The 27582-nt window shown below is 40.5% G+C and overlaps 1 protein-coding gene and 1 long non-coding RNA gene across 9 annotated transcripts in view; both read right to left on the reverse strand.

The window, feature by feature from the left end:
• Window positions 1-212: 212 nt before the first annotated feature.
• On the reverse strand, window positions 213-4652 carry LOC122774089. The gene is made up of 3 exons (XR_006360962.1): window positions 4451-4652; window positions 2889-2998; window positions 213-2173 (listed from the first exon to the last, which is right to left on the reverse strand). It is a non-coding gene; the product is annotated as an uncharacterized LOC122774089 (long non-coding RNA).
• A 10814-nt stretch (window positions 4653-15466) lies between these two features.
• The window catches only part of carmil3 (capping protein regulator and myosin 1 linker 3), a 72602-nt gene continuing 60486 nt past the window's right edge, over window positions 15467-27582 (reverse strand). For 2 of the 8 annotated variants that reach the window (XM_044032765.1, XM_044032749.1), the window contains exons 29-41: window positions 27155-27280; window positions 26105-26171; window positions 25674-25861; window positions 24744-24823; window positions 22466-22585; window positions 21547-21712; window positions 19956-20331; window positions 19744-19764; window positions 18787-18884; window positions 18498-18690; window positions 18089-18160; window positions 17639-17758; window positions 15467-16227 (exon numbers count right to left, since the gene is read on the reverse strand). In XM_044032765.1, the coding sequence (XP_043888700.1) occupies window positions 16187-16227; window positions 17639-17758; window positions 18089-18160; window positions 18498-18690; window positions 18787-18884; window positions 19744-19764; window positions 19956-20331; window positions 21547-21712; window positions 22466-22585; window positions 24744-24823; window positions 25674-25861; window positions 26105-26171; window positions 27155-27280 (1668 nt within the window). In that variant the 3' untranslated portion in view covers window positions 15467-16186. Of the gene's footprint in view, window positions 16228-17638; window positions 17759-18088; window positions 18161-18497; window positions 18691-18786; window positions 18928-19743; window positions 19765-19955; window positions 20332-21546; window positions 21716-22465; window positions 22586-24743; window positions 24824-25673; window positions 25862-26104; window positions 26172-27154; window positions 27281-27582 lie in introns of those variants that run through there. The other 6 variants (XM_044032802.1, XM_044032773.1, XM_044032758.1 and 3 more) reach the window with 5 other exon arrangements.

Genomic DNA, 27582 nt, shown 5'->3' on the forward strand with positions numbered 1-27582 from the left:
TGCAGCCACATAACTGTTGTCACAGCAGCAATACAAAAAACCTTACATTTAGTTCCATTTGTGTAGCATTTAAAAGTATACATTTTGTAGCTTCTTATTTTTTTGTGAAATAGCTCTAAGAAATGTCACAAAACACACCAAACTGCGTTGTATTACGAGGGAAGCAAGTGATTCAAATTCCAATTTATACCAATACATTTTTATTACTGCAATACATGTCTCAGCATGAATAACCTCACCACAAAAAAAAATCCAATTACTTGTCGTCAGCCAATTTGTCAGACAAAAGCTCATGACCACTGCCTGTACATGACATGCCCTTTACACTGTGGTTTCAAACCATTTCAGATGTAGATGGGCTCCACTTGTTAAGAAGTAATTTTCTCTTGGTTCATCTTTAGATGGGATTCTTTGTATCAAATCACAACAATGATAAGAACGTCTCGGCAATCGAGCTTAGAACAAAACAAGTCAGCTTTTATTATTGCTTCAAGACATGCCTCTTTTCCCAAGGTTATTGAGATGACATTGAATTTAGATAATGCCGCAGCCACTAGATTTTCAGGGAGCTTATTGAGCCAGACATGGCACATTGTGTGCCCTGTGTTTTTGCTCTCACGGCTTATTTATGGGGTTACAAGGTTGTATTGCTTGTTGTAATTGTAGTAGATGCCACATAATGATGTCCCAGGGAGGTTTCTCAAAACAGGCAACACTTATTTATGCTGCGCACACGCTATATGTCATATTTCTCATGGTCCAAAATGTTCTTTTTAATGCAACCCTGGAATGGTTGTTAAAAGCTCCATGGGGAATTCAGTTTATGTTTGCTTGGATGGGTTATGTCAGACAACATGGCTCAGCAGACATGCTTCAGTCCCTGAGAAAAGCTGCTCAGGTTGCAGAAGGTCCCATGTGGGAGCTCTAAAGACGTCTCAAAGTTCAGTGACCTGAATTTTTGCAAATGATGTGCACTTTTAATATAAGGATAACGTTCTTTAAGCTGTAAAATCATTTCAAATATGTAGTTCTCCTCTTTGCCAGGACAGTGAGTTGCTTAGTGACTCTGGCATTGTGATGAGAAATACAGACCATTGTTTTTTTATGGTGCATAATGCATTGTGTTTATGATACACTGTCACATGTGAGAGTTTTACACACTGCTTGGAGCATTTTTCATACATTGACTGGAACATTACGAAAGCAAAGGGAATGTGTGTGCAAAGCATGTCGTGACTCATTCACTCATTGGCCACTTTATCAGGTTACACATTATCGGTCTGTTTCTCAACGATGCCACGTCCAATTCACATTATATTGTCTTGACCATTTCCTAAATGCCTAAAGGCACTGAGTTACGGTCATGCGAGTGTCTGATATTTGCAGCAGTTGAACAGTTATATCGAATGAAATGAGAAACTATCTTATACAGTGCGAGGGGGCTATTCTGACTGAGTAATAGCTTTACTGAGTCAGTTTGCACGTCAAAGTTTTGCGAGTAAGTGACTGTGCAGGAGGTTGTGGGTGTGGCAGGCGAGGAGGGGGAGCAGGAGCAATACGCCAACGCTGTACAGTTTGTTTTTTTTCCAAGCACTTACCTAAGAAGGGAGGCAGTAGTGCTTGGAGCTGACGCACTGCTGGACGTGACAACAGGAAGTACAGTGGCGGGTTCCAGCATGGTGCCAGACACACCAGTAAGATGGCTGTCAGGGACGCAACCTCCCACAGCAAGGAAACTTCTGCCTCCGGGTTCTCACTTGGCCCATGTGATGGAGACAGCGTTGAAGAAAGCTTACTCCCAACTGTGCCAATAGGAGAGGCCACTGAGCTAACATGAGGAGACATAACATTGACAAATTCAAGTGCATAATAAGGCAACCAGCTGATGGCAAAAACCAGTGTTGAACTAATCAGCAGAGCTGTGGCTTTCTTGTTGCGCCGGTCTGCAGCCAAGGTTCCCCTGCATCTGTGGAGGTGAGAGATGATGAGGCCACAGTTGATGGTGATGCAGAGGAGGGGGGCCACATAATAAATCAGGAAGGCAGGAACCAGAAAGAACAGCCACTGCTCTTGAGCCATTGACCATGTGCAACCGCCATTAAAATCAATGTAGGTGACCTTGGGTAACGCCATGGTCACAGATACTAGCCAGATAGCAACCACAGTGCATAACCTATGGTAGAGGGAGAGAGACAGATGTGTGTCTTTATTGTGAAGAGGATCATCTCTGTGGTATCTAGATCCACAAACATGTGAGACTTTGATTTCATGGATTTTAGCTAACATTTTAACACTGAGCTATCATTTTAGTTTTGGGCCTTAGGTGCTGTAGTAACCAGTGGCGTGCACAGACATAAATTAAAAAGGCCACCTGCTGGTTTCCTTGTGAACATTTCATCATCGGCGTGCATGTCAGAATCAGCTGATCATTGGAAGAAGGAAGGACAATATATTGCATAAACTGGAGAAGGAAACATATTTGAAGTATTTGAAGCTTGCTTTGACACATTTGTTTTCATTAAAGTAAAGAAAGGCACGACGCCAAGACAATGTGTGGCACTTTTTGTGGGTTCACACTTTTACAGACACACATTTAATATTCTGTAGTTGTTAACAGTTATATACTATCATTTCTAAAAAAGAAAATTACACATTATGGATTAAAAACCCATCCTTAGTTTTTATTTTTCAGTTTTGGCATTTTTACACTCAATGCATTTTGTTTTACATAAAAAAAAAAAGTTAATCTCACAGAAACTTACAGAGGTAAAATCAATGTCTTATATTAGAACACAAACATAATAACATGGTTGTATTATTAATACCCAAAAAACATACTAGGCTGAGATAACCTAGGCTTAACTGGTCAACAGCAACATTTTACTCACCTCCACTGTAGAAAAGGGTAGCAAACCTTAACTAACAATAAAGTTGTGACTGTGGCACTTGTCTTGTTTTTCTGGCCTTGTCCTCGTCCTCACATCAGGTCCAGAGGCTACTGTGAGGACAAGATAAACATAACCGTGAGCTGTTTTGCAGCCGATGCAATAGATTTTAACACGTTACACTTTATCAGTTAATGTCTATATTCAGTTAGCTTTTCATTGAGTTTGCTATATGGCCATAACATAAAACTACATACTAATATCCTAAGTTAGCATTACATGAATCCAAGTTCAAGCACGTATTACTCTATCCATCTATCTATCTATCTATTCAGACCAACCAAAAAAAGTGGTGTTACTTCAACAAACAGAACAACCTATGGCTAACGCTCCATGTACAACCCTCAGCTATTTAATAGATGGAAAGGAGGAGAAGAGAAAGAACGTGGCCATGATGGACGTACGCACAGTTTCCGCAAATTCAAACTGACAATGCAGATACAGGCACGGCGGCCAAGAAAGCGAGTGAGTGGGGACACAGCGGCCACCCAAAATAAAAATACATGACACCTACTGTTTGAAGATCTTCATAAATAATCTACCTGAAAATTAAAAAATTAATAAATAAATATTGCTTGAAAATAGTCTTCAACCTCAATGGTAAAAAAGTTTGTATTTTAATGACTACATTTTAAAGTTTAAATACATAGACAAGGCTTTCTATAAATAACCCTGAATCTGCCTTGAAAATGAATAAATCTTTCCAGTGAAAAACACTCTATAGTAATGACATTGACTGCAACAGTGAGTAAACATAGCACAGCAGCCATTAACCTTTAGTCTTGTTTCATACAATTATTGATAATGGATTGATTGGTTGAAGTGTTTCAGAGAGTAACAACCTCTTTATCTTACATGTAGTCATTTCCTCATTTCATTGCTCCACATAACAAAGACATCATTGGAAACCAAATAAGTTTGGATTGAGAATCATTTAAAGATTTGAAAAACAGCAAACATCAGTTATCAATATCTTATGGACCAAATGTGAAAATAAATCATTTCAAATGAAAAATGACTAGATGCAGCATTATTTCTGATGAACAAAAGGCCTGACAATTCAGCTAACAATGAGTCACAGTTAATCAAACAAAACATAATTCAGCTACTGTTTGGTATGCATGGACAACAATAAGCAAAGGCTAATTCTGAGCAAAACAATTGAACTGACAACAAGGCACAGCATAGCCAATATTCAGCTAAGGCTAATTTTGAGCAAATAATTAAGCAAACATTCAACCAAAATTGAGTTTACAATAAAGCACAGCTCGAGCCAAAGCTTAACTTTAACAAATAAGCAAATATTAAGGCAGAATAAGATGACAACATGGCCAACATTATGACTCTAAGACTAACTTAGCGGAAACAATTAAGCTAACATTAAGCCAGAATTTAGCCTATTATTATTATTATTATTATTATTATCTGGCCTATTTTGAACACAATTAAGACAGCATAATGAAATAATTCAGCCAACAAGGTCACTGTTCACAAAATGTACTCACCATTCTGGACAAGTCCTCCATCTGGACCAGGTCAAAACCGCCATCTTAGAACTCTTTGCCTGTCATTGCCGCACGCGACTTTTCGGCGTCTGACGTCACGCCGAGTTTTTTTCCTGTCCTTCGGGAACAGTTTCCGTGTTTAAACAGCGTCACTTTTTTTGCGTTTTTTTTGCGTTTTTTTTCTTCCCGTTTTGCGGCTCGTTTATGCGGCTTCTCTTCAAACTTGAAGCACTGAATTGGCTGGAGGAAGAAAAAAGAAGAAGAGGAGGTGGAGGCGGAAGCTCGGTCATCAGCTGATTGAAAACACCTGGTGAAGATGATCACGTGTCAACAATCAGCCGCCTCATGTATAAGCTTTATCCACAAAAATATTTCCCTCCTTTACCTCCATGTTTTCATTCATGTTTATGTGTATTATACTTTAATGACCCTGTCATATTCTGCAAGATAAATAGGAAAGACACGTTCGACTTGCTTTTATTTGGATTAGCTATTATTAATATCCTCTTTAGTTAAACATTTAAAATAACCCATTTGTAGGTTTTCAAAGATTTCTTCCATGCGTCATAGACCATTTTCATTATTTGTTTTTTAATCAAAATACATAAGAAACACAAAGGGAAAATAAACAACAACATTTGTTGTCTCACCCAGATCAACAAAAACTGACTAAAACATGCTGGAAAATTCATTTTATATGATATCACATAATATATTTTTGCAAACATAAAAAACTATTTAATCTGAAATCGTGACAATTTTGAAAACAAACAAAAGTTAAAGAAAATAAAAGACATGACGATTTTTTTAAATGATGTTTCAAAGGATTTTTATGTGAAAAATTTGCAAAAAACCCTCTAAAACAATCAAAAGGGGAAAAATATCTAAAACCCACATAACAAGATTAAATGGATTGGTCATTGTTGAGTGTCAGCCATCTGTGGTCATAGTGCGCCCTCTATTGGTTTCTTGGAGATTGCTCCCCCCCACACCGCCCCCATGTGCACGCCACTGGTAAACTTTTATTAAATAATTTCAGATCATTTGAGAAAAGAATGAGAAGTCATGAAAAAACACAGACAATATTTTCTTGTAAAATTGATCAAATAAATTAATCCGGTGATCAGGTTAGCATCTAAAGCGCTAACATTCTTCACAAGCTAGCCTTTGTAGTTCAGTGGGGTGGATCAAACTGTAACAGGATAGAAATCAAAATAACGTGTTTAAAGTCAATACACATTTTAAGTGACACTTACGTATTATACATACAGTATAATTTAGTCATTTAAAAATGGGTGGATAATTGGTAGATTATAGATTGGTAGATAAAATAGATGGTTGGGGCTGTTTTACTTTTCTAGGACTAAACCCGACAATGTAACAGGACTTATAGGTCCGGTATTAGACCCATAACCATAACAATACAGCATTTCCATGTTATGAGAGAATATTTTGTGCTGTAAATGACACGGGAAGAGATGGAGGGAGGAAGAACAGATTGATCACATGGAAATAATTGAAAATGAACCTCACATAGCATGTTCTGACAGCCAAACTGTTTTTGTTTTTTATGGACTTAAAAAAGTAGAAAATGGGAAACTTAATTTAGACACTTCCCCCCCCTTGAAGTTCAGTTTTCTAATGTGCATTTAGTTATGTGGACCTACTTTTGACGTGACACAAGAAAATTTGTTTTTTATTACAATACTTTGTTTAGAATCCCTTCAGATCAATGTGAAATATTGCATTATGATGCTCCAGATCCTTGCATGATGATTTGTTTCTCTATCTGAACCTTTCTGAATTTCAACTGAATACTCCTGGTTTAAGTCAAATAATTCTTATTTGGGTCATAGATCTTTTCAGAGAATAATTTTAAATAGAGTAATTTGTTGGGGACTGTTTTGCGTGGGTTAGTAGATGAGTCAGATTGTTGGTGTTTTATCCTCCCAGATGTTCACAAACCCCACATCTGCTTGTGTGCTATACTCACACTTGTGTCAGCCCAGCAGGTGCTCTCATCCTGGGGGTGATGATACGATACCTCAGCACTGACAGCACTGCCAGGCTGAAGATTTCCACTCCCACTGTCACGGAAGTCACGAACCCTAGGAGGACGCAGATCCCATCTCCAAGCTGCCAGTTCTGGAAACTGGCACTCAGAAGGACACAGGGCAGAGTCAACAGGACACCCAGATCTGCCAGGCTGAGGTTGAGGAGCAGGACGGAGCTCGGCTTGGAGCGACTCCGGCGGTTTCTCACCAGCACCAGCCACAATAGAACGTGACCGCCGACCCCCACAAAAAGGGAGATAAAACTGACCATGGGAAGCACCACAGTGAAGGAGATGGTGGTATTGGTGGAAACGACGTTGAAGAGGAGGTTGACGATGGCAGGCATGGTAAAGACGTGGATCCAATAATTATGATACCACCTAGTAGACAGGGATAAGAGATTGGAATTGGGATTGCGGTAACCGCATAAAACGCTGAAGGTCAGTGTTGTACAGCTTTTACACACACAATATCACCTTTAAAGACTGTGGACAGGCGAGACGATGGAAGATGCAGAGGTCAGATATTGCGCGAGGATTTCAAAATAGATCATTTCACTAAATATTCTAGTCGTTAACGAGGGGAAGGTAAGATGAATTGTTCAGCAGGTCATAAAGTGGTGGAGAGGAGCGATGCAAGGAAGAATGCCAGAAATAGCAAATGAGATGAGACAGAGATGGTGGAATTATGGAGATTTAGAGGTGAAGAGCATTACAAACAACTGGGCAAGGAAGGTAGAGGAAATCAGGAATTTAGAGAAAATATGACTCTAACAGCTATCGCCCAATGTTTTATTCATGATTATTATAGCTGCCACTCAGTCACTCCTGCATCACCTGTGCTACAGCACTCACCAGGCTTTCAGTGTGACTGACAAGTCTGGTGATTCAGACGAGACTGGTCTCATCCATCTTTTCTCTCCGGAGATTTAAACACCCTGACCGCATCTCAACACAAACGAGAGAACTCTCCTTGTCGAGGTCACGGCACAAATAGACGTGTCACGCAGACACGAAGGGAGCATGTTTCTCCCCCCTGCGGCATAAACAACACAGTTCTGCGGAGGATAAAAGTGCAGCCTTTGGTAAAAAGCATAGGTGGTTGACCGAAGCCCTGAAAGTCAACAAACCACTTATTTGCTGTGTATGAGATGACACAGATACCTCTGCACTAAAATGATTAATTGTATTGTTTTATCTGCGCTGATTTAATTCATTCTACTGAATGTCCTCAAGAAAACACACTGATGACGGATTCAAATGAAGGCTCTTTACAACGTCCTGCTTGTTGTCTACTGAGACATTTAGACTCTCAATAAATGTCTTAGTAATATTATAACGTATTATATATTCGGGCTAAGAGTGGAGCCAAATATTAGTGCAGCAACAAGAGAGAATTATGCAGAAATAGATTGACAGACATGCATTGTTTTCCATCAGGATTTCTTATGCTAAGAAGTGTAGTCTGAAGTTAGTGCAGTTAGACTCTCTCGCCATCAATACAAATGACTTAATGAGGAACCGAATGAATGAATAAATCATTCAATTCTTCAGTTATCCATGACTATTAGTTGTGACGTAGGACTGTCAGTGGGAATGCTGGAGCGTAGTGGTGGGATGCATCTTTACTTCCACTCGTGTCAAAATGTGATCGACGCAATCCATGAGATTGTGTGCGAGGGACAGACGGACGAACGAATGAACATACATTTTTGCTCAAACTTATCATCCCTGTTCAAGTTTTATCTTTGGTGGTAGATGATGATTTGATTGATTTTTTAAATTCTTTTTTAAGCCTGCGTGATGTGACTGTGAGCATACTCCATAAAAAAGAGGACAAATCCTCCATTAAATGGAAAAACAATTTACATTTTTATAGTATTCGCTCTACTTTTATGATGTCGGTAGCTTGACATAGAGCAGTAGTGGCAAAAAAACCATGACAGATAAGGAAAGACAGCTCCGAACTCATAAGTCATGGGATGCATGGGGGATATAAAGTGAGCAACCACGAGGCTAAACTAATTGCGTTTAATTCCAGATGCATTGACCTCCTGCTGAACTGATTTACTGATTTAGACATTGTGGCTGGCTCTGGGCTGTTCTCAGCTCAATCATTTCCACTGCTGAGCAACAGGAAGGATTTATCTGTCGCAACGAACATCAAGCCAGGCTGCGATTTTCAGAAAAGCAGGAGGGTAGAAAAACGATGGATTTACTACACAGTTTAATCCTGAGATGCAGATATGTGCCAAAGTTAATGAAAAAACAAGAATGCTTCCATAAAAGATGCCACGGGTTATTGAATGATGAGTTTGATTGTCACGAAAATAGTGGGAATCATATGTTCCGGTTTAACTAAGATTTGTTGGACTCAAAACCAAAATGCATGTAGTTTGGCTTCAGGGTGAATTCCTATTGAATTGAGGGTGAGGTTTTGGCAATGTTTGTTTTTTTTTGGCATGTGTGTGTGTGTGTGAAAATCCCAGTAGATCAGCAGTTTCTGAAAAAAACATCAGACAATCTGGGACACACAACCATGCCACAGTCAGAGTGACTTAAATCACCTGTTGTCCACTGACCACTAAGTACTGTATATATATATATATATATTTATATATATATATATATAAGACACGATAGAACCTCAGGTTTGTGCTGGAACACAAGGGCGTCGACTGAAGGTAGAACCTAAAAGCAAATATAGACAGAGGCAGGAGGGAAATGACAAAGAGCAGATGTATGTGCCTCACTTACTGTGACAGACGGCCTGCTCCAGAAAAAAAAGCCCTCTGCTCACCATCAGCATATATCAGCTGCATATGGAGGAGAAACAGAGGCCACACACCTGCGTTCATCCCTGTATCCCCTCCTCCTCTTCACTTTACACACACACACACACACACACACACACATGTGTTTGTGCAGCATTCGTAGTGTGGACACTCATAGACATAATGCATCCGTTACGCTAACCTTAACCATCACAACTAAATCCCTAGCCCTAGCCTCACCCTAAAACCACGTCTTGGGGCAGTCCGTGGCCAAGTGCAAAGGGAACTTGACTTGTAACCGGAGGGGCGATGGTTCAAATCCCCACCCAGCCAAAAAGGGCTGGGGTACCCAACCCCCAATGCCCCCAGGTGCTACACAGTGTGGCAGCCCACTGCTCCTAATTCTAGGATGGGTCAAATGCAGAGGAATACTTTCCCTAAGGGGATTAATAAAATGTAATTCTTAACCCTCAAAAGGCCCTGCTAAGTGGTGCCAGAAGTGACTACCACCCAAAATATCTTCACTCTATTAGGTTTATAAGTCTTTTGCTGCTTTATCTGACTGTTATTTAACATTTTTGGACATTTATGGGTTTTTTTTTTGGAACTACACAAAGGTCATGGACCAAAGTTACTGAAATGCAACACACGAAGATCCACTGATCTGTGGAGAGACGTCATCCCACTCAAAAATCAGTGACCAACACACAAAGTGTGTTGGTCACTGCGTCAACCACAACAAAAATGGTCACTGTCGTCGACCCCTGACCACACACTAATGTTGCCACCTCACACCTAAACGTTATATTATATTTGGAAAGTTCAAAAACTGACCCGACCTATCAGGATGAAGACCCTGGGATCCTAACACTGATGAAAACATGGACTTTTGAACTATTTTTTTAAATTTACGGAATGGATTTCTTATTCCCACATGTGATATACTTATTTTGATGTATAATTTCTTTCTTGATGTGACATGTCAGAAGATGTCTATGCCAGAAACAGAACTAACACCCTGTAATAAGTTGAAATGATAAAAAAAAAACAAAAAAACTCTGTGTTACCAGTGTATCATCAAATAGTAGATAACAAACAAAAAACAACCCCAGCAGTTGGTAGAAACTTTCCTGAGCTAAACTCTCTCTCTCTCCCTCGAGGTATTTGTTGTCAATATCCTCTGACCACACAACCTCTGGTGTTTTCCCCACACACACAAAGGGAAGAGCAGACAAAACCTACACAGGGCTTTAATCTCCATTAATTGCTGGCAGGAGACATTACGAGACAAGCGAGACTCGCTTGTTCTCACTTGTTTTTCAGGGAAAACAAACAGGTGCACAGGATGGAGAGAGGATGAGGATGCAAAGATGAAGTGTGTGGGGTTACTGCTTTCAGCCAGACTTGTGTGGAAAGTGTCAAACGCTTTCTGAGACGGTAAAGATGCAGACAAATTGAACAGCCTTTCATGAACCCGAGAGGGGGGGAAAGAAAAAAAACAACAACCCAGCGACAGCTGTGTTGACGGGCAGACGTGAGAGTCGTGCACAGCTGCAGGACGGAGACAATGGAATCCAGCAAGTGTGCGGACGCCTGCTGGTGTCATGCTCACTTTGTTTGGAGGAGTGATAAATGTGAGATGCGGCGAGGAAACGGGGGCAATAAACTTTATAGGTGTAGCGGCTCACCTGTCGCCCCCCCGGCACTTATAAATAAGATGATTTATGGTAGAGTGACGTATAACCATAAATGATAGACGGTTGTCATGTGTCATGATTTCTGAGCCAGTGAATTTGTTGTTTTTGGTACATTCCTTGGTCCAGGCTCTCTGGGACTTTAATACACTGCCCAGCCAAAAAAAGAATATTTCACTGGATCACCCTCAGCTTGATTAATGTGACATTGTTTTGGTAAGCTTGTTTTTGTCCGGAGATGTTGTATTGATGGTGGGAGAGTTGGACCACTGCTTAAAGTTTTCTCCAGCACATTCCAAAGTTTCTCCGTGGGATTAAGGTCTTCACTCAGTGGTGGAACAATCCATATTTCAAAATGAGGTCTCATGCTCCTTGAACACTTCGTTCACCTTAAAAACCTTACAAAGAAAATGCCCTCGCTATTAGCCAACGATGGATACACTTGTTTGTTCAGCATATTTACATATAGCTATGATATTTCACTATATAAATAGGCCGTAATCCCGGGGTGTGCAGAAGTCAATGAGAAAATGAGCCTGTTCTCACTTAATTTATAAAGTCATTTAACATTGTCCTTAAGAGTGGATGGCTTCAATAAGTGGTTTATGGTCTTCTTCAGTTTAGTTCTCCATTCAGTACATTTTTTAGTTCACGCTGGAAAGGAGACAACATAAAATCCAGACTACATATGTGTGGTGTGTGTGCGTGCTGCACAAAAACAAAATGTCGTCCTAATACATCAGCCAATGTTTAGAGGTGCTGCATCCACGAAATCTGAATTGTGCACGTCTACACCTTATAGTATATGTAAATAATATCATAATTAATTCACTTTTATTTAATTTCCTTGTGTGGAGGGGAGCTGGGTCCATCCCAGCTGACATTAGAGAATCAATTATTAACACTTACAGTCCATTTAGAGTCTTAATTCAACCTTCAATTACCCTTGATATGGATGTCTTTGGGCTGCTGGAGGAAATCATAAGCAGAGAGCACTGGGAGAACCTCACATATAAAGGCCTTGATCTAATTGGGAAGTTGAACAATTAGTCGAATAATACTAGTTGAATCCATGTGAGCGTTGACTGAACAGAAGTGTAAACAGTTCATATGCATGCAGGCACACGTACAGCCTCTGTGTATTATACACAGTGCACTGCTCACTGCTGTGATGTCACTAATCTGAAGTCCATCCCTTTATATGTGGAGTATTAAGTCCTGTAGGACCTGATACAGATCCTCACCGGGAGTTCAAATCCTAACATTGCACAGTGACACCTCCACGCATCACGCTTTTGTTCTGTGTTTTTGTGTCGCACAGTCGGCACATGATGGAGCCCACTGGCTTACAGAGACTCATTATCTGCTTTCCACTGTTGACACAGCAAAGCAAGGGAGACACACACACACACACACACACACACACACACACACACACACACACACACACACACACACACACACACACACACACACAGTGTCTGGTTTCCATGACTTCAACAGTACACTGAATTTATTTACTTACTCTAACCTTAACCATAACTACAACTGCCCTTACCCCTGCACCTTAACCTTAACTTTGAGCTTAAATTGAATCATTTACATTATGCCTATTATTATAATACTTGCACACATACTGATTTTGCATCGCACAACATGAGTAATACATGGTCACACAGACACACACATCTTTTTTGGACATATTTTGGCTGAAAACCATGGTTTGACATTGTGAGGGGAGTGTAACTGGTCTCCTCGCCTTCAGAGAGCATTTCTAAGTTAAGGTGAACAATTATCTTTAGTAAAGTTTTAAAGTTTTTAAAGTTTAAAGTTAAAGTAGTAGGGATGCACGATATCTGCAAACACACTAGCATCTGCCGATATGACTAATGATAACAACAGTAGGCTAAATAGGCTGCAACCTCCTTGACTTCTATACTGGCCCCCTCAATGCCTATTATTTATTTTGGTAACACTTTAGATAAGGGAACACATATTCACTATTAACTAGGTGCTCACTAACATGCATAAGTAGCACATTAGCCCTTTATTAGTAATTGTTAAGCACATATTAGCACCTTATTATACATAACCTTATTCTAGCTCTATTATGACATAAATTAAGATTTTTCCCAATTAAGGTTTTAATACGTGCTTGATAATTACTAATAAAGGTCTGGTATGCTACTTATATGCATGTTCGTAAGCACCTAGTTAATGGTGAATATATGAATATGTGAATAAAGTGTTACCTTTATTTTTCTCAATGAAGAAAATGTATATCTAAGTCTGCTGTGACATGAGTAGGCAAAATATGATGTTCATTTCGCTACAGAGGAGATTTAATGATCCGCATCGGTTATTGGCCCAAGCACTCCCGATATATCGGCATATCAGGTATCGGCAAAATCTCTCATTCAGGGTCAGGGTAAGGTTTAAGATATTAACCCTTTAACACAAAGTGTTTGTGCAAGCGCACTTTTGTCACCAGAGGAGGGAGTTTTTGGACATTGAGACAAAGACTCAAACAACTAAACATGTTTTATACCGTTCAAATGTTATTTCTAAACTAGAACGTTAAGTCTTCCTTCATTTTAAATAGTTAGTACACTATTTTAACATGCAGTAAATTGTAAATAACTGCCAGGTATTGAAAGTTATTCTGGGAAAAATGGGCAAAAGCACTTTTTTTTTATGATTAAAATGAGCAAAAAACAGACAGGACATGCTGAGGCTTAGGTGTGAGGAATGCAATATGTCCTCACAACGATAGGATGACACACACACACGAACACACACGGTGATCAATCTTGCAAACATGTAGATAAGTGAGGGTGAAGATGAATGAGGTGGAAAACCCTCGGATGATAATGTGCAAACACACATGCAGAGTGTTGTTAGTGGAACATTGTGTGTGTGTGTGTGTGTCCAGGTATTACTAATGTTGTGGGGACCTAAACCTGTTTACACAGTCACATTATGGGGACTTGTCTTCCTTGTGGGGACAAAAAGCAAGTCCCCATAACGTAAATTACTACATTTTGAGGTGAAGGTATGTTTTAAGGTTAGGCTGAGATTGAGATTAGGGTTAGGGTTAGGATTAGGATTAGGCCAGTAGTAATTGTGGTTATGGTTAGAGTAAGTCTCCAGGAAATGAATGTAAGTCAATGCAATGTCCCCTCATGTCATGAATGTCGAACATGTGTGTGTGTGTGTGCACGTGCAAACGTTGTACATTTGCATATACTGTGTTGGAAAACTGAGCCGAGCATATGGCGCGTGGGGGCCGTGGGTGGATGGAAAAGACTGAGTGAAAATGAACCGCGCTTATCCAGTGACCCAGTGAATATGAATGCAACACTCCAGTGATCTGCCCTGGCAGGAATCAGGGGACTGGATGCAGGGAATTAAAAGCCTCTAACAAGTCATTGTTTGGAGAAGCTGATGAACCACACCCCCCCACCCCGATGTCTGATGTCACTTTTGTGACAGAGACGGACGCAGGACAGCGGGACACATGCCAGAGAAACTAATGAATAAGTATGAGTATGTTTACACTGCCAATTAAGAGCTGATGGTGTATATTCTGCCTTCATTAACAGTGACAGTGACTCCTGGATTGTGGTAATAAAAGAGCATCATGACTTGGCAGCAACGTGTCACTGGAACTGCAAGCAGATGGTTTCAGGCGAGAGGAGCTCTGAGTCTCTGCTGCCATCTGCTGCTGTGAAGCAGTAACACTAGAACTTTACAGGATGTGGAGCTGCGGTTATCGAGGAACAGTAGGGGAATAAAATAAAATGTGTTGTCTAAAATACCTCAAAAGTAAAGTATCTTCACAGAAAATGACTTTGGTAGAAGTTGAACTGAATACTGACCATTACCAACTCTTCTTCTTCTGATTGTATTTGGTAGTAACGAGTAACAAAGATAGTTAGAGGAAATGTAGTGAGCGTAAAAGTATTAAAAGTATAAAACACAGCACGGGTGTCACCATTGGAATTAAATATCCTGCATTGTTTGGCTTTAGTTTTGCTGAATTTGGCCATTCATCTATGAATAGATAGCAATTCTGAGTTCTCCATTTCCTCCCACAAGGCCAAAAACATGCACAGGTTGATTGGACACTCAAAATCACAGCTCCTACACTTGTCTTTTAAATATAAGCTACATCTTGGTCAAGAAACAAGTTATTTATGCATGATTTATTTCTGTAACATGTTCATTTGTGAGCTTTAAAGAAACCGACATAAGATGTTGCTCTTGACCACAGCTGTGTCTTCTCCTTGTTTGGTTAATGTGGACACAAAGCACTTGTTTGTAATTATCTCAATGCATTTAAATCATGCTTTTTTTAGGCATTACAAACAGTAGTTTCTTAAATAACTGATGCATTATCCTACGTCTATAGTTTGTTGTACCTGAAACTTGCACAACAACAAGGTATTGGACGCAGCAAGCATCACTTGCACACTCAAATGAATTGTGTAAAGTCAATTTTATTTATTCTGATTCGTAGAAGCATTTTTTTTTTAGAAAATATACTCATTTTCAGGCCTGCAAAATCAGATTAAACCTCTAAGTGAACCACTGACTTAAATACTCGCGAATAAATGGGAGCTAAGTGCATGGTAACACGTTCCTCAGTCATCAACATCAGCATACGACAAAAGCATACTAACACACACGTTTATGAAAATGATATATTTTCACAAATAAAAACATTATTGTTATTATTCTTATTAACCGGCAGAGTTACCACGGTGGCTAGTGCAGACTTTGACTCCGTATTTACACCTCCCGTTAAAGTTGAATAAACTACAATCTCACTTTCGGTCGTCACAGATCGTCAGTAAGAGACGGGAGAGCAAGTGAGAGAACTACAGAAAAGTATTAAGATTAAATTATGTTTTGCACAAATGCATAAAGTAACGCTTTCATGAGAAATACTTGAGAAACACTGTGTTTGTATGAACATGACTTGATGTAGTGCAGGTTAAAGCTTCCCTTATGCCTGAGAAAAACCATAGCAAGTGCAAAACCGGTTAAAAACAGAAAGCATACAGTACATGCATTTTCAGCAACACATGTTCACGCGGATTTAAAATGGAAAAAGAAAAGCTGCGTCAGTGGAATCCGCACAGTTTTAAAAGCTCGTCTCCCTCCAGTCCTCGTTGTCCCAGTCTTCTCTGCCTCTCCGGGTCCGCTGGTAATGTCATAAAACATTTCTGTTACTGAGCTGTGGACTGTCATGACCTGGAAGAGAAGATAGGACACAAAGCTCCACTATTAATGAAGATGCTTTACAATGAGTCCAATCATCATCATGTTTACAACAAGCTCCTATATGAAACCTTACTATCTTACTATGTAAGTAATCAGAATGACTGTTCTTTAACTGTACAAACTCTTTGGTTTGTGGACGAAATAAGACACTGGTCGTCATTTTATGACCCAAACAATTCACTAATAATCAAGTCAACAGATTATGGAAATAATAGTTTGTTACGCTGCAGATTTTAAAGGCAAAAATATTCAACATTTAATATTAAGAGTGGGAAAAATGCTGAAGGTTTTAAATAATCCCAACATAACACTGACTTCAAATAGTGTTAGGACTCCTGGTGCACAACCATGCTCTCTTTCCCATTTTCTTACCCCACATCAATCCAAAAAATAACTTAAAACCAAACACATGTGTTACCCACACGTATTTAAACCAACACAACTGCTCCTCAGCGTCTCCAGGGCGTGTAAACAGTTTGCCAACACGTTCGCCAATCGCCGTATAGTTATTATGAGGTGATAAGATGCCAGATGTTGTGTTTTACGCTTGCTCCACTGCCCCCAAGTGGAGACAGGGTGTAAATAGAGGTTTGCCACAGAATGAAACACAGACTTTCACTTCAAATGTTATAGATTTTAGTCTGTGGGGAACGTCATCTGTGACAAAGTGTTTGGTCCTGAAAAGGAAGGTTTCAGGCAAACTTACAATGAGCCAGACATGACACACTGTACAGATCTGCTCCTGTGGCACCTTTATATCATCCTCATGTGTTTGTGATACACCGTTGTGCATTATTATGTGCATTACAGGTTTTGCCATGTCATTAATGCCTCCGAATTCCACCGCCTCAGGTTTTCATCTTCAGTGCCAAACAGCTCCGTCTCGAAAAGTGCTGTCGAGTTTGCTAAAGATGGCTGCCAACTACCTCAATAACAACACGCGGCATCAAAAAGGAATCATCTCCAATTAGACGGGACGGGACGGGACGGGGGGGGAGGTGATAAGAGGTCCTAATTTCAGAAATGATGAAGTTCTCATCTCGACGAGCGGCGTCAGATCCGGCTGCCAGCTGCAAAGACGAGCGTCTGAAAGTCAGCCAAATCACATCTTCTAATTATGTTTCACGGTCTCTTTTCTTTGGTCAGCCGTTTATCAAACACTAGAACGAGCTTGCATTCAACACACAGGGAGTGAGTCATCCATGCACGACACAGTGCAGGGAGAAGTTTGCACAGTCGAGTCGTACTTTGCTGGAGTTTGATTTGGAGACTGAATACTGCGCAATAATTCTTGTGCTGTGACTGTGCAAACTGCTCCTGCGCTGTGGCTGTCAGGCTGTCGTACCACACACGTCTGCGGGGGAGTGAAACAGATACATACACCTGGTCTCGGCAGGATAGTCCAGAGATCTGTTTCTGTGCTGGGGGAAACAGGGCTTTTTCACAGGGAATCTGCGATCTGAAGACCTCTCCAGATCGTAGGGACTGTCCCGCTCCATGCCTGAGGGGAAAAACGGCACACAAACACACACAAACACACACACACACACACAGACAGACACACAGTGGAGTGCGGGAACTCAAAAAAAGCGAGGTTTGCAGGGTTAAGCTTCAACGTGATGCAAGCGGCCTACAAGCTCTACAGGCTTTGGGAGCACAACAAATCAGAGACTCATGCTGCTTTTCGTCTCATAAGAAAACAACAAAGGCCTTGTTGTTATTGCCATTGTTATGAATTATAAACAAATCTGTGTACGTCCAAACAGCATGCGTGCTGGATATAAAAAAACATAATATGTACACAAACAGAATGGGCGTCAGACTTTATTACCTATGTCAAAGGAGTTGGACTTCCTGGTGTGATGTGATGTGGCCGGAAATCCATTGCGGCCTTCCTCCTGACCTGATTGGACAGTTATAAACACAGTTAAATGTACCTTACCTCATTTATGTTGGGCAGTTAGTTCAATAAACTACTGGTGCTTTTCCACTAGGCTGTCCTGGCACGGCACAACGCGGCTCTACTCAGTTTGGTATCGAGTTCTATTCTGTTCACAAAACGTTCAGTACTTCCTCGGGTGACTGGAATTGGCTGATTTACCCGTGATCGGCTGGAAAAAGCCACGCCGTAACTGTGTATTGGAAAAAGTGCCATACAACTTGGATAATAGACTGAAACGCTAACATAAGAATACTTTTATTCTGACTTCTACCACATCAAAAATATGCTGCTACTGTACCTTGACTGATTGCAGGTTCTGTTGCCTCCGTCACTGGGCCACTCCCCTCAATGATCCCCTCGTCTTGACTGATCGGTTGAACAAGACTCCTCTGGTCGGTGGTAGGTTCTCCTCCAGGACTTACAGGTGAGGTTTTAGTGAAGGTCTTGGGGTTTTCTGGAGAGTTCTTGTCTCTGGAGAAGTCAAGACTGGTCTGAAAGTGGAGCAAACACAACTTAAGTGTTGTTTCGCATAAGAATTGCTTTCTTTTCTTTTCTTTTCTTTTCTTTTCTTGTCTTTTCGTTCATACCTGACTGGGGAGAAGAGGATGTTGTCCCTCCGGCCCTCTCACTCTCTGCTTCTCCTCACACTTTCGTTCCTCTTCTCCTTTCAGTCTTCCTGCCTCCTCTGGCACAACAAAAACACCGGCGACACAATGCTTCAACCAAAGCTGCATTTGAATTTTTACAAGGAAAAGAAAATTACACTGACTGACGAGGAGCAGGAAAATGCAAAATATTTAACATGAAGTGAGCCTTGTTTAAAAATATACTACACTAATGGGGAAAACAAATCGACCTACAATTACAGACTAGTGCTTTACTTTAAGAGCATTAAAGGTCCAGTATGTAACATTTAGCAGGGTTTATTAGCACACGTTATACATATACAACTATATTTTTGTTTTTATAGCCTAAAATGATATCCCAATAACCATATTACTGCTAATATTTCACAGAATTTCAAAATAAAAGTGTTTGATATGGAACAATAAGAAAACATATTTATGAGAGCACCCTGCCTCATGCTTACACGGCTCTACTCTTACACACTGGACCTTTAAATGGCTGGCCATCATTTAACACAATCACATTTGTCGTTGTGTATTTGCTGACAGGTTGTCGTCACTGACACGGATATTCTGTCTCAAGTTGCGGATCCTTGCATTGATTTTTATGTCAAGACCAGTTCTGGCATCTGGCTGATTTTATTGCAGTGAGAGCCAGATGGCAACAGATGAGTATAACAGAGGAGCTTACAACACTAACAATAGCTTTTTTTTTTCTCTCTGTCAATGCACACATTTGGAAGTGAGCCCAGATAAATCCCTGCCCACTCTTACACTTTAGTTCTCAATAAACTCATTTTTGACTTTTCAAAGTTTTAGCTTTGTTCCTCAAACCTGCTACGTCCTGTTTTAGCAAACGTTTTGGTAACTTCCCTAGCTTTCACAATACAGGGACATTAAACATGTAATTTCACTTACTGTAAATATTTCCGGCGGCAGCTTTAAATAAGTTATAAAATATTAAAAACACTAGAATAAGCAGAGTGATATGTAAACAAAAGTACAATATATTAAAGGACTATTCACTATTCTTGTAATATGTACTGAAAATATGATGTGTACATTTCAAACCAAGCCATTGTATTTAAAAGGTAAGATTTCAGTGAGCTTTGTTGTTTAAATTGTAGTACCTAAACTCTCCTGCAGGTGTCTCTGCCTCATGACAGCCAGACTGGGCTTGGTGCTCTGTGGTGGTGGATCTGGCCTCGGCCCACAGGGAGCCACACTTTCACCGCCGCTCTGCTCGTCGTCGCCGTCCACCTCGCTCCGCGAGTCTGTCAGTGGCGCGATACTCTCCTGCCGGCCCGTCTCCATCTGTCTGTCCGTTTGTGGTTTGAAGGACACCACGTGACCGTTAGTCCAGGTATCTACCGGGGCGTCCGAGATGGCGGTCGACCTGTCGCCGTCTTGGTTCATCGCTTTGATGTCACACGTGCTGCTGCTGCCGTCCGAGTCCTCGATTTCTGCCCCGATGCAGCTGTACACCATGCTGACCAGGTCTGTGGACTAGACACAAGACACAGAGGAAGGTAGACGCGTCAAATCTGGTGTCAAACCTTAGAAAACCCCTCAGATATCACACCACCACTCCAGGAATCTCTTTTCCTGAGGTCCCACTGAATCATTCATCTGCAGGGGAGTCTGGTGGTAGAACACTTGTCATGTTAAATTGATTATAAAGCAAGTGCAGGTGCTAACATATCAAATTGCTCATGCACAAATGTTCAGACACTGTGACAATCCTTAACAGTGTGTGTACAAGTACACACCAGACACACTGCTTTGTTGTCTTCATTTAATTTAAAACGCTGCATTAAAATGGCTGATGTTTGATGATTTTCACAACTTCAAATAAAATGCTGGCACATAGTAAAATATGGGACCTGGACACCTCACGCACACATGAAGGTTAAGACAGAAAAGGCATGCGCAGCAATTCACATTGGAATTAGGCAAATGAGCGACAAAAAGTCTGCTTTTAGTGCACCAACACGGAAGACACTAAACTTTGAGTGTCAGAATTCCGTGCAGTCATAAAAGCTCAACATTACTGGTAGAAAACTGCCTGCTGTCCCTAACTGGACTGCACAATATATCACTAGGTTGTTGGTCTTAGAAACACGGGGAGCTCATTTCAGGCCCAGTTATTACTTCACACCACGGAAGTATTGTTTTTAGTGGCTCTGTGTGTCTGTCTGTCTGTTTGTGTTTCCACATTTGCCAATAAGACCAACAGAGGCTTGTTGTGTGAACGGGGTGAAATCTGCCATCTCTGATTGCCGTGTTTATACAAAAATTCTTACATAAATTCTGAAAACAAACGCGATAATTCCATAAAACTGAAATGCTATAATAGCGTTTTTATTTACATGTGTAGACGTACAAATGAAAATGGTCTACACCGCCGAGCAAATAACACACAAGAACCAGCTATTTGTCCCTCAACTGCTGTCAACCAAAGACACTTCCTCCAATCCTCATGCAGGACTCCAGCGTCTGCCCGCTGCTCCAGTGACGCAGAGAGAAGCTGAGCTTCTGTGGAAGTTTTGCCACATTTGTCCAATCACCGCCAAGCTTTCCGCAGTGAAAAAAAAGTGCACGTTAAATACAGTACATCATGTAGAGGAGACTGAGCTTCCCCTGGTGTGTTAGAGCGATCACCACTGATAAGACAAGTCACAAGCATGATTTCCTTCCATCATACTGCCCCCAACACTGTACCTGTCTTTGGGTGAGGCAGGGGGGACTGGCAGCTCTCACGCCGTGCACGGCTACACCCTGCATCGGCCGAGGTGAAGGCAAGTTCCCGTTTGCTCCGGGAACGGCGCACTCTGACCTCATGGCATCTTTGGGATGCTGAATCATTGAGTAGACGTTCTCTGAGGCGCTGCTGGAAGACAACAAGTGAAACAAACATTATATATATCTGAGTTGTCTTGACCTTGGCGGCCTGGCAGGACAGAAGTGGTGGACATTTGGGTATTTTCAATATGCTATAAATGAGTAACCCTTCTATATAGAATTATTTAACATATATATACAACTTAAGCATGCACTTTCTTTTCCATGAATTTGAAAAACTGACTTTTGGCTCAGATTAATAAGACACAAAAATGGAGCTAGAGGGCAGCCAAGTGAATGCAGCAACAGCATTCTGACTGCTTAGTAGCAATCTGCAGGTAAAACACATAAAAACCATGATAAAGTGTTTTTAAAAAGCGATGAGTCATGTGTTCTTTCCTCCTCCTCTCGCTGCTGTAGGCTGTTGTTTGTTTAACCTGTTGGGGTTAGTGTGGGGTTAGGGTTCTCACAGTGAGGTTTGCAGGACGCCCACACAGGGCCATACTTTCCTCTCGGTTATTAATCAGTCCACTTTATTAATTCTTTTTTTTTTTTGTACTTTCGGGACCTCTTTGAAGCACTGCTTTGTTCTTTTTTTAAACTACAGAGCCAATAAATGCAGATTAACGGCATGGAGAGCCATCATTCTGAACTAAAGTAAAACAGTCGAAAAAACATTTTCTCCCATTAAAATATTCATGAAGCCGTAAAGCAACGTTAACGCCCGCCACTGACAGACGTCTCCGTCTCTCATCTCTCAGTCTGTCCTCTGTCCCCCCCACCGCTGTCGCGTTCTTACTCCGAGTCCTGATTGGAGATGGTGGAGTTGCGGTTCTTGCGGAAGCCAGAGAAAATGGACAAGACGCTGCGTCGTTTCTTCCTCCGCAGTGACTGGCCCTGATGGATTGATGACAACTGACTGAAAGAGAGAGAAGAGACACGACATCGTTTAGGAGGTTTTTCCTGTCCATGCGATGATGGGAGGCTCAAAGCTAATCCAGTGTTTATGACAATGAAAGAAATGGACCATTATGCAAACCATACCTCATTATAACGAAATGACAGTGTTTCCATTCTACACACACTATATTTATACATTTAAAAAAATGATGATTATCAGATTAATCCAGATTAAAATTCAGTGGTCACGGAAAAGGAGGATGAACTGATGATTGGTCAAATCATGGCACAAAATAAATCTATTATGCTATTGAGTCACCATGGCAACCCTTTATACTCTAAATGGGCTGTGATACTGCGTAGGATGTGGTCGTCATCGGAGATAATGAGCACGGTGCGTTTCATGGGAATGGCCGTGATTTTGGGGGTTTTCTTTAATCGAGTTTTCATTTTGAGCCCTTTAACCCCATTATTATGTTAAAACATATATACAGAGGCTATAAAATGTGAAATATAGAGTATATACAACCTAGGCAATCTCTTGAAATTTGAAAACATGTCTGTACCACGTGAGCACTAAGGGCTAAAGTAGATTATTTTGTGCACTGGTACAGTAAACCAGATTATTTACCTTATATACTGGAATATGTTCTAGCTATTAAAAGAGCAGAGCAAGACATGAGGCGTCCACTGAGTGCAAATGGAAGTCATCTCATATATCTGTGCCCAAGTGCTTTAGGAACCCACTGTTTGTTCATTACTGTAAATGGCACAGGAACATAACATCACTATAGACGAGCACATTGTGCACATGAGGGCTTCTACTGCATGTAATATTACCTATAAACAACATGTAGGTGCAGTAAACACTGCTATTTTAGTGTCCAGAGAAGACAATACACTCCAATAAACTGTGCATCTCACCCACTAAAACCCCATTTGATTATAATTAAGTTGATGCATTAGGCACAGCTATTGGATTTATTCATTTCAGCTCAATCTGGAATCAAGAAATGCAATTAGAATTTCACTGAATATGCTTTCAAAAAGGAAAATAATTCACTGGAGCAATTTCCCATAATTATAAAGTCCCTCATAATTATGACAGAGTCTCATAATTAAAACTCAGCATCTCGTTATTATGAAATCCTAACATGACACTTATGAGAAAACTATGCTGTGATGACAAAAAAAAAGCTGAGTCACCATTTGGGGGAATCAGGGACTGAGCTGATCTCAGTTCAGTCCCTGACTGACAGGCACTGTGCACCGGCTCCTTCTATTCAATCAGGATCTGGAAGGTTTGGAGAAGGTGCAGAGCTCAGAGGCCAGCATTTGGTTCCGACCGAACATAAACTCGCAATAGTAATTTGACTTCCGGTTGCCGTGTGTGTTTTGTTTTGAGAAATTCAATTTAGCGAAATGTATGTAGTGTGTATGCTGTGCGATTTGTGGGCGGAGCTTTGACAAGAACACAGACAGGTGGGGAGGGGTGTACTGGTCACTGTGTAGCCTGCTATCGACTGCTTTTAACTCCACAGTGATATGAACACGTGAACATATGTTCATATATGTGTATATATATATACACATATATATGTACATTCTCTCTATATACATACACATATATACATATACATACATATATACATATATGTACATTCTCTATATATATACATATATACATATACATACATATACATGTACATTCTCTATATATACATATACATATATACATTCTCTATATATATACACATATATACATAAATATGTACATTCTCTATATATATACATATATGTACATTCTCTATATATATACATATACATATATGTGCATTCTCTATATATATACATATATACACATTCTCTATATATATACATATATGTACATTCTCTATATATATACATATACATATATGTGCATTCTCTATATATACACATATATACACACATATATACATATACATACATATATATATATATATATATACATATATAGAGAATTGACTTAAACGTGAGATCTTTTGCTGATTCCTTCCTATTTGATGTTGAAGAACATCAGGAATCATAGTTGTAATGCTTTTTGCTCTCTGTCTGTCTCTGTGTGTTTAGTGTGTTTTCCTCAGGGTTTTTTAACAAAAAAAATACTCAAAGACATAACTCATTTAGTCAGTTACCTGTCAGGTAGAACTCTCTTGCTGTAGAAATCAGGGAGTCCATCTTCCAGCATACTGACTCCTCCATTCTCTGAGCAATGCTACACACACACACACACACACACACACACACACACACACAGAGCAGCAAAGAGATCACTGTCACCATGTCGACAAAAAAAGCAGCAGAAGTCTGTGTCATAAAACTCATTATGCTGCCGCCCTCACTACACCTATAGTGAAAACAAACAAACAAACAAGCTGCAAAGTTACAAGCTGCCCTTTGGCTCCAGGGAGATCACTGCGTGTGATGAACATTTGAGTTCACAGAGATAACGACAGCCTCCTGCTTTAAAAGGAACTTATTTTTGGAAAGTTCTGCCACGGGCAGAGCAAAACAAGATGAATAACAAACGTAAGCACAAAGCAGTGAAGAAAGATTAAAGACAACATGCAGGAAACTGTACATGTTGGGTGAAAGTCATATAATGGCAACAGGAAATAAGATATTTTACTGTCTGTGATGAGGTGTGTTAACAAAGTCCACAGATGTCAGATTTTTTTTCTAAATAGGAATATCATTTGCAAAACTGACATCATGTTCTATCGAAGAAGGCCCGAAACTAGCGATTGAGACGATGAACTCCTCAGTAAAAATGTTTACTGACGTTGTAAATCAAGTGAGACGCGGGCTCGATTTCCCGAACACTTCCCTCCAAACAGAACACAGATTCTAATGAATGTGCCTCAAATGAACACCAGAAAACATCTGTATTGCAGATAACGCAAACAAACAGATATTCCAGCAGTTTTTGAAGTCAACTGACTAGTAGGTATATCATGATTCTGAGGGCACGTAAAATAAATGAAGAAAAAAATCACTATTTGAGCGTTATTTTGACCGGGTGCCCAGTGAAGGTCAGCACGAGGTCAAAGCTACCGGCGACTTACGTCGTCAGTCGGGAGGTGTCCTGCTCTGTGTCTGCGGGGTGGGCGTGGCCTGATATGGGTCACATGACGCAAGGGCGAGCCGTTGGTGGGGAGGGTGGATAGGCACTCCCATGATGCCGAGTGGCTGAGAGGGGCGGAGTGGGGCGGGGCAGAAGGAGTAGGAGAGGAACTGGGTTCGTCACCTAAACCTAGAAAGAGACAAAAAAAGGGAAAAGATTTATTATATATTGTATTTTCATGAGCTTCTATGCAGACAAATCAATTATAAAGTATTTTTGGAATCACTTTAGTAAACTCAAATCTTCATTTTCAAGGGTTTTGGAGTCGTTAATAAATATTTTAATTGTACAGTTACTATGAGCATAAGAAGGAAGTTAGGATTCTTTATATTAAATACATCATGCTAGTGGACCACGAGGGGGACGACTCACTCTGTTTGGTGGAGACGGGACGGATCCTTCTCGTTCTGGAGCTCCTCTTCTTTATAGCCATGGTGTCCTTTCATCAGTGAAGAAAAGCATGAAACGAGCAGAGCTTTTATTTTGAAAGGATACGCAGTCCAACAACAACCCCCCAAACAATGTTGACAATAAACTATTTTCTGTTATGACTCCGGATGGAGAAGATTGAACAAAAAAAACACACAAACAGGGAAATAATTCTTGCAAAAAAAATATTTTTGTCAATCAAGTTGAGAGAGAAAGACAAAAACAAAGGTTAAAAGACATTTCTTTGGACCCGCGTAGTTACAGTTACAGTTACATGGTGATCATTGTGTTTCCCCCCATGAGAGTCTGCAACAGTACAATTCCACATCACTTCTATTCTCAATGTTTTCTGCTGGAGCCGCGACTGCTTCATTATACTGCAGAGTTTTTATCAACATTCTGTAACTTCAATGCAGCTCAATGAAAAACAAAACAAGTTCTCTACTGTACTGACTTTTTTTCCCCTTTAATAACAGACAACAATGCAAGAAAACTAAAAAGCCTTGTTTGTTTGCGGCTGCCAGCTCCCGCTGCAGGAGAAGGAGCACTCTCAGTGGGATGGAAGAACTCTTAAATTGTGAGAGAGAAGCATCGACTCGCTACAGCAGATCAGTCAGTCGGCTAATACTCTACGTGCTGAGTCAGAATGTGAACTGCCTACAGAGATCCTTTCACCTAAGACTTGTTTTACCACCGTTACTCGGTTTGGCACACAGAGCACCTGTGAAGGATTACTTCAGGACAGAGTGCTCACTTCATCAGGAAGCAAATCGGCGTGGCTTTTCCTTCTGTAATAAATCAGAACTGTTATTTTTTTATTTTAATGATTATAAAAAAAGCCACAGAACAAATGCCACCAAATTAAACTGTAAACCACACTGATTATCTTTCAATTTGTGGGATTTGCTTCAAGCCAAATTCTCAGAGTTCAATGCCAAATATTTCGTTTGGTGGGTCACACACAGCACAAGGACGGGCATCACACACACTTACTATTCCCAGGCCGACACCGAGGTCCTCATCAGGAAACTCCAGAGACTCCACTATTCTGGACTGTCTTATCGTGCGTCTCCCTGTGCCAATGTCGTCCCAGCGCTTGGCCTGAGACACCTGCCGCAGCTGATGCAACACAAACATCAAAAATAGACAGGTTTTTTAGCCAAAGAGGTTCAAAGACAAAGCCCCTGATACTTTTGTGACACTGATGTTTGTGAAGTCTGAGGGACAGATATGAATAAAACAGTAAATCTCGACGATCAAAGTGAACGGAGGTATCATAAAGTGCAAACTGGCACTGCAGCAAAACACAGGAGAAGGAGACATCGCGGCTGAGGCAGTGAGTGGAATATAAAAACAGAAGGACGGTTTCTGTTTTTGCTTCCTTTTTCCACCGTCTTCGTCTTTAAACCATTTCCATTTAA

This window comes from Solea senegalensis, linkage group LG1 (genome assembly GCF_019176455.1).
Source record: "Solea senegalensis isolate Sse05_10M linkage group LG1, IFAPA_SoseM_1, whole genome shotgun sequence".
In the NCBI taxonomy this organism is placed as follows: Eukaryota; Metazoa; Chordata; class Actinopteri; order Pleuronectiformes; family Soleidae; genus Solea; species Solea senegalensis.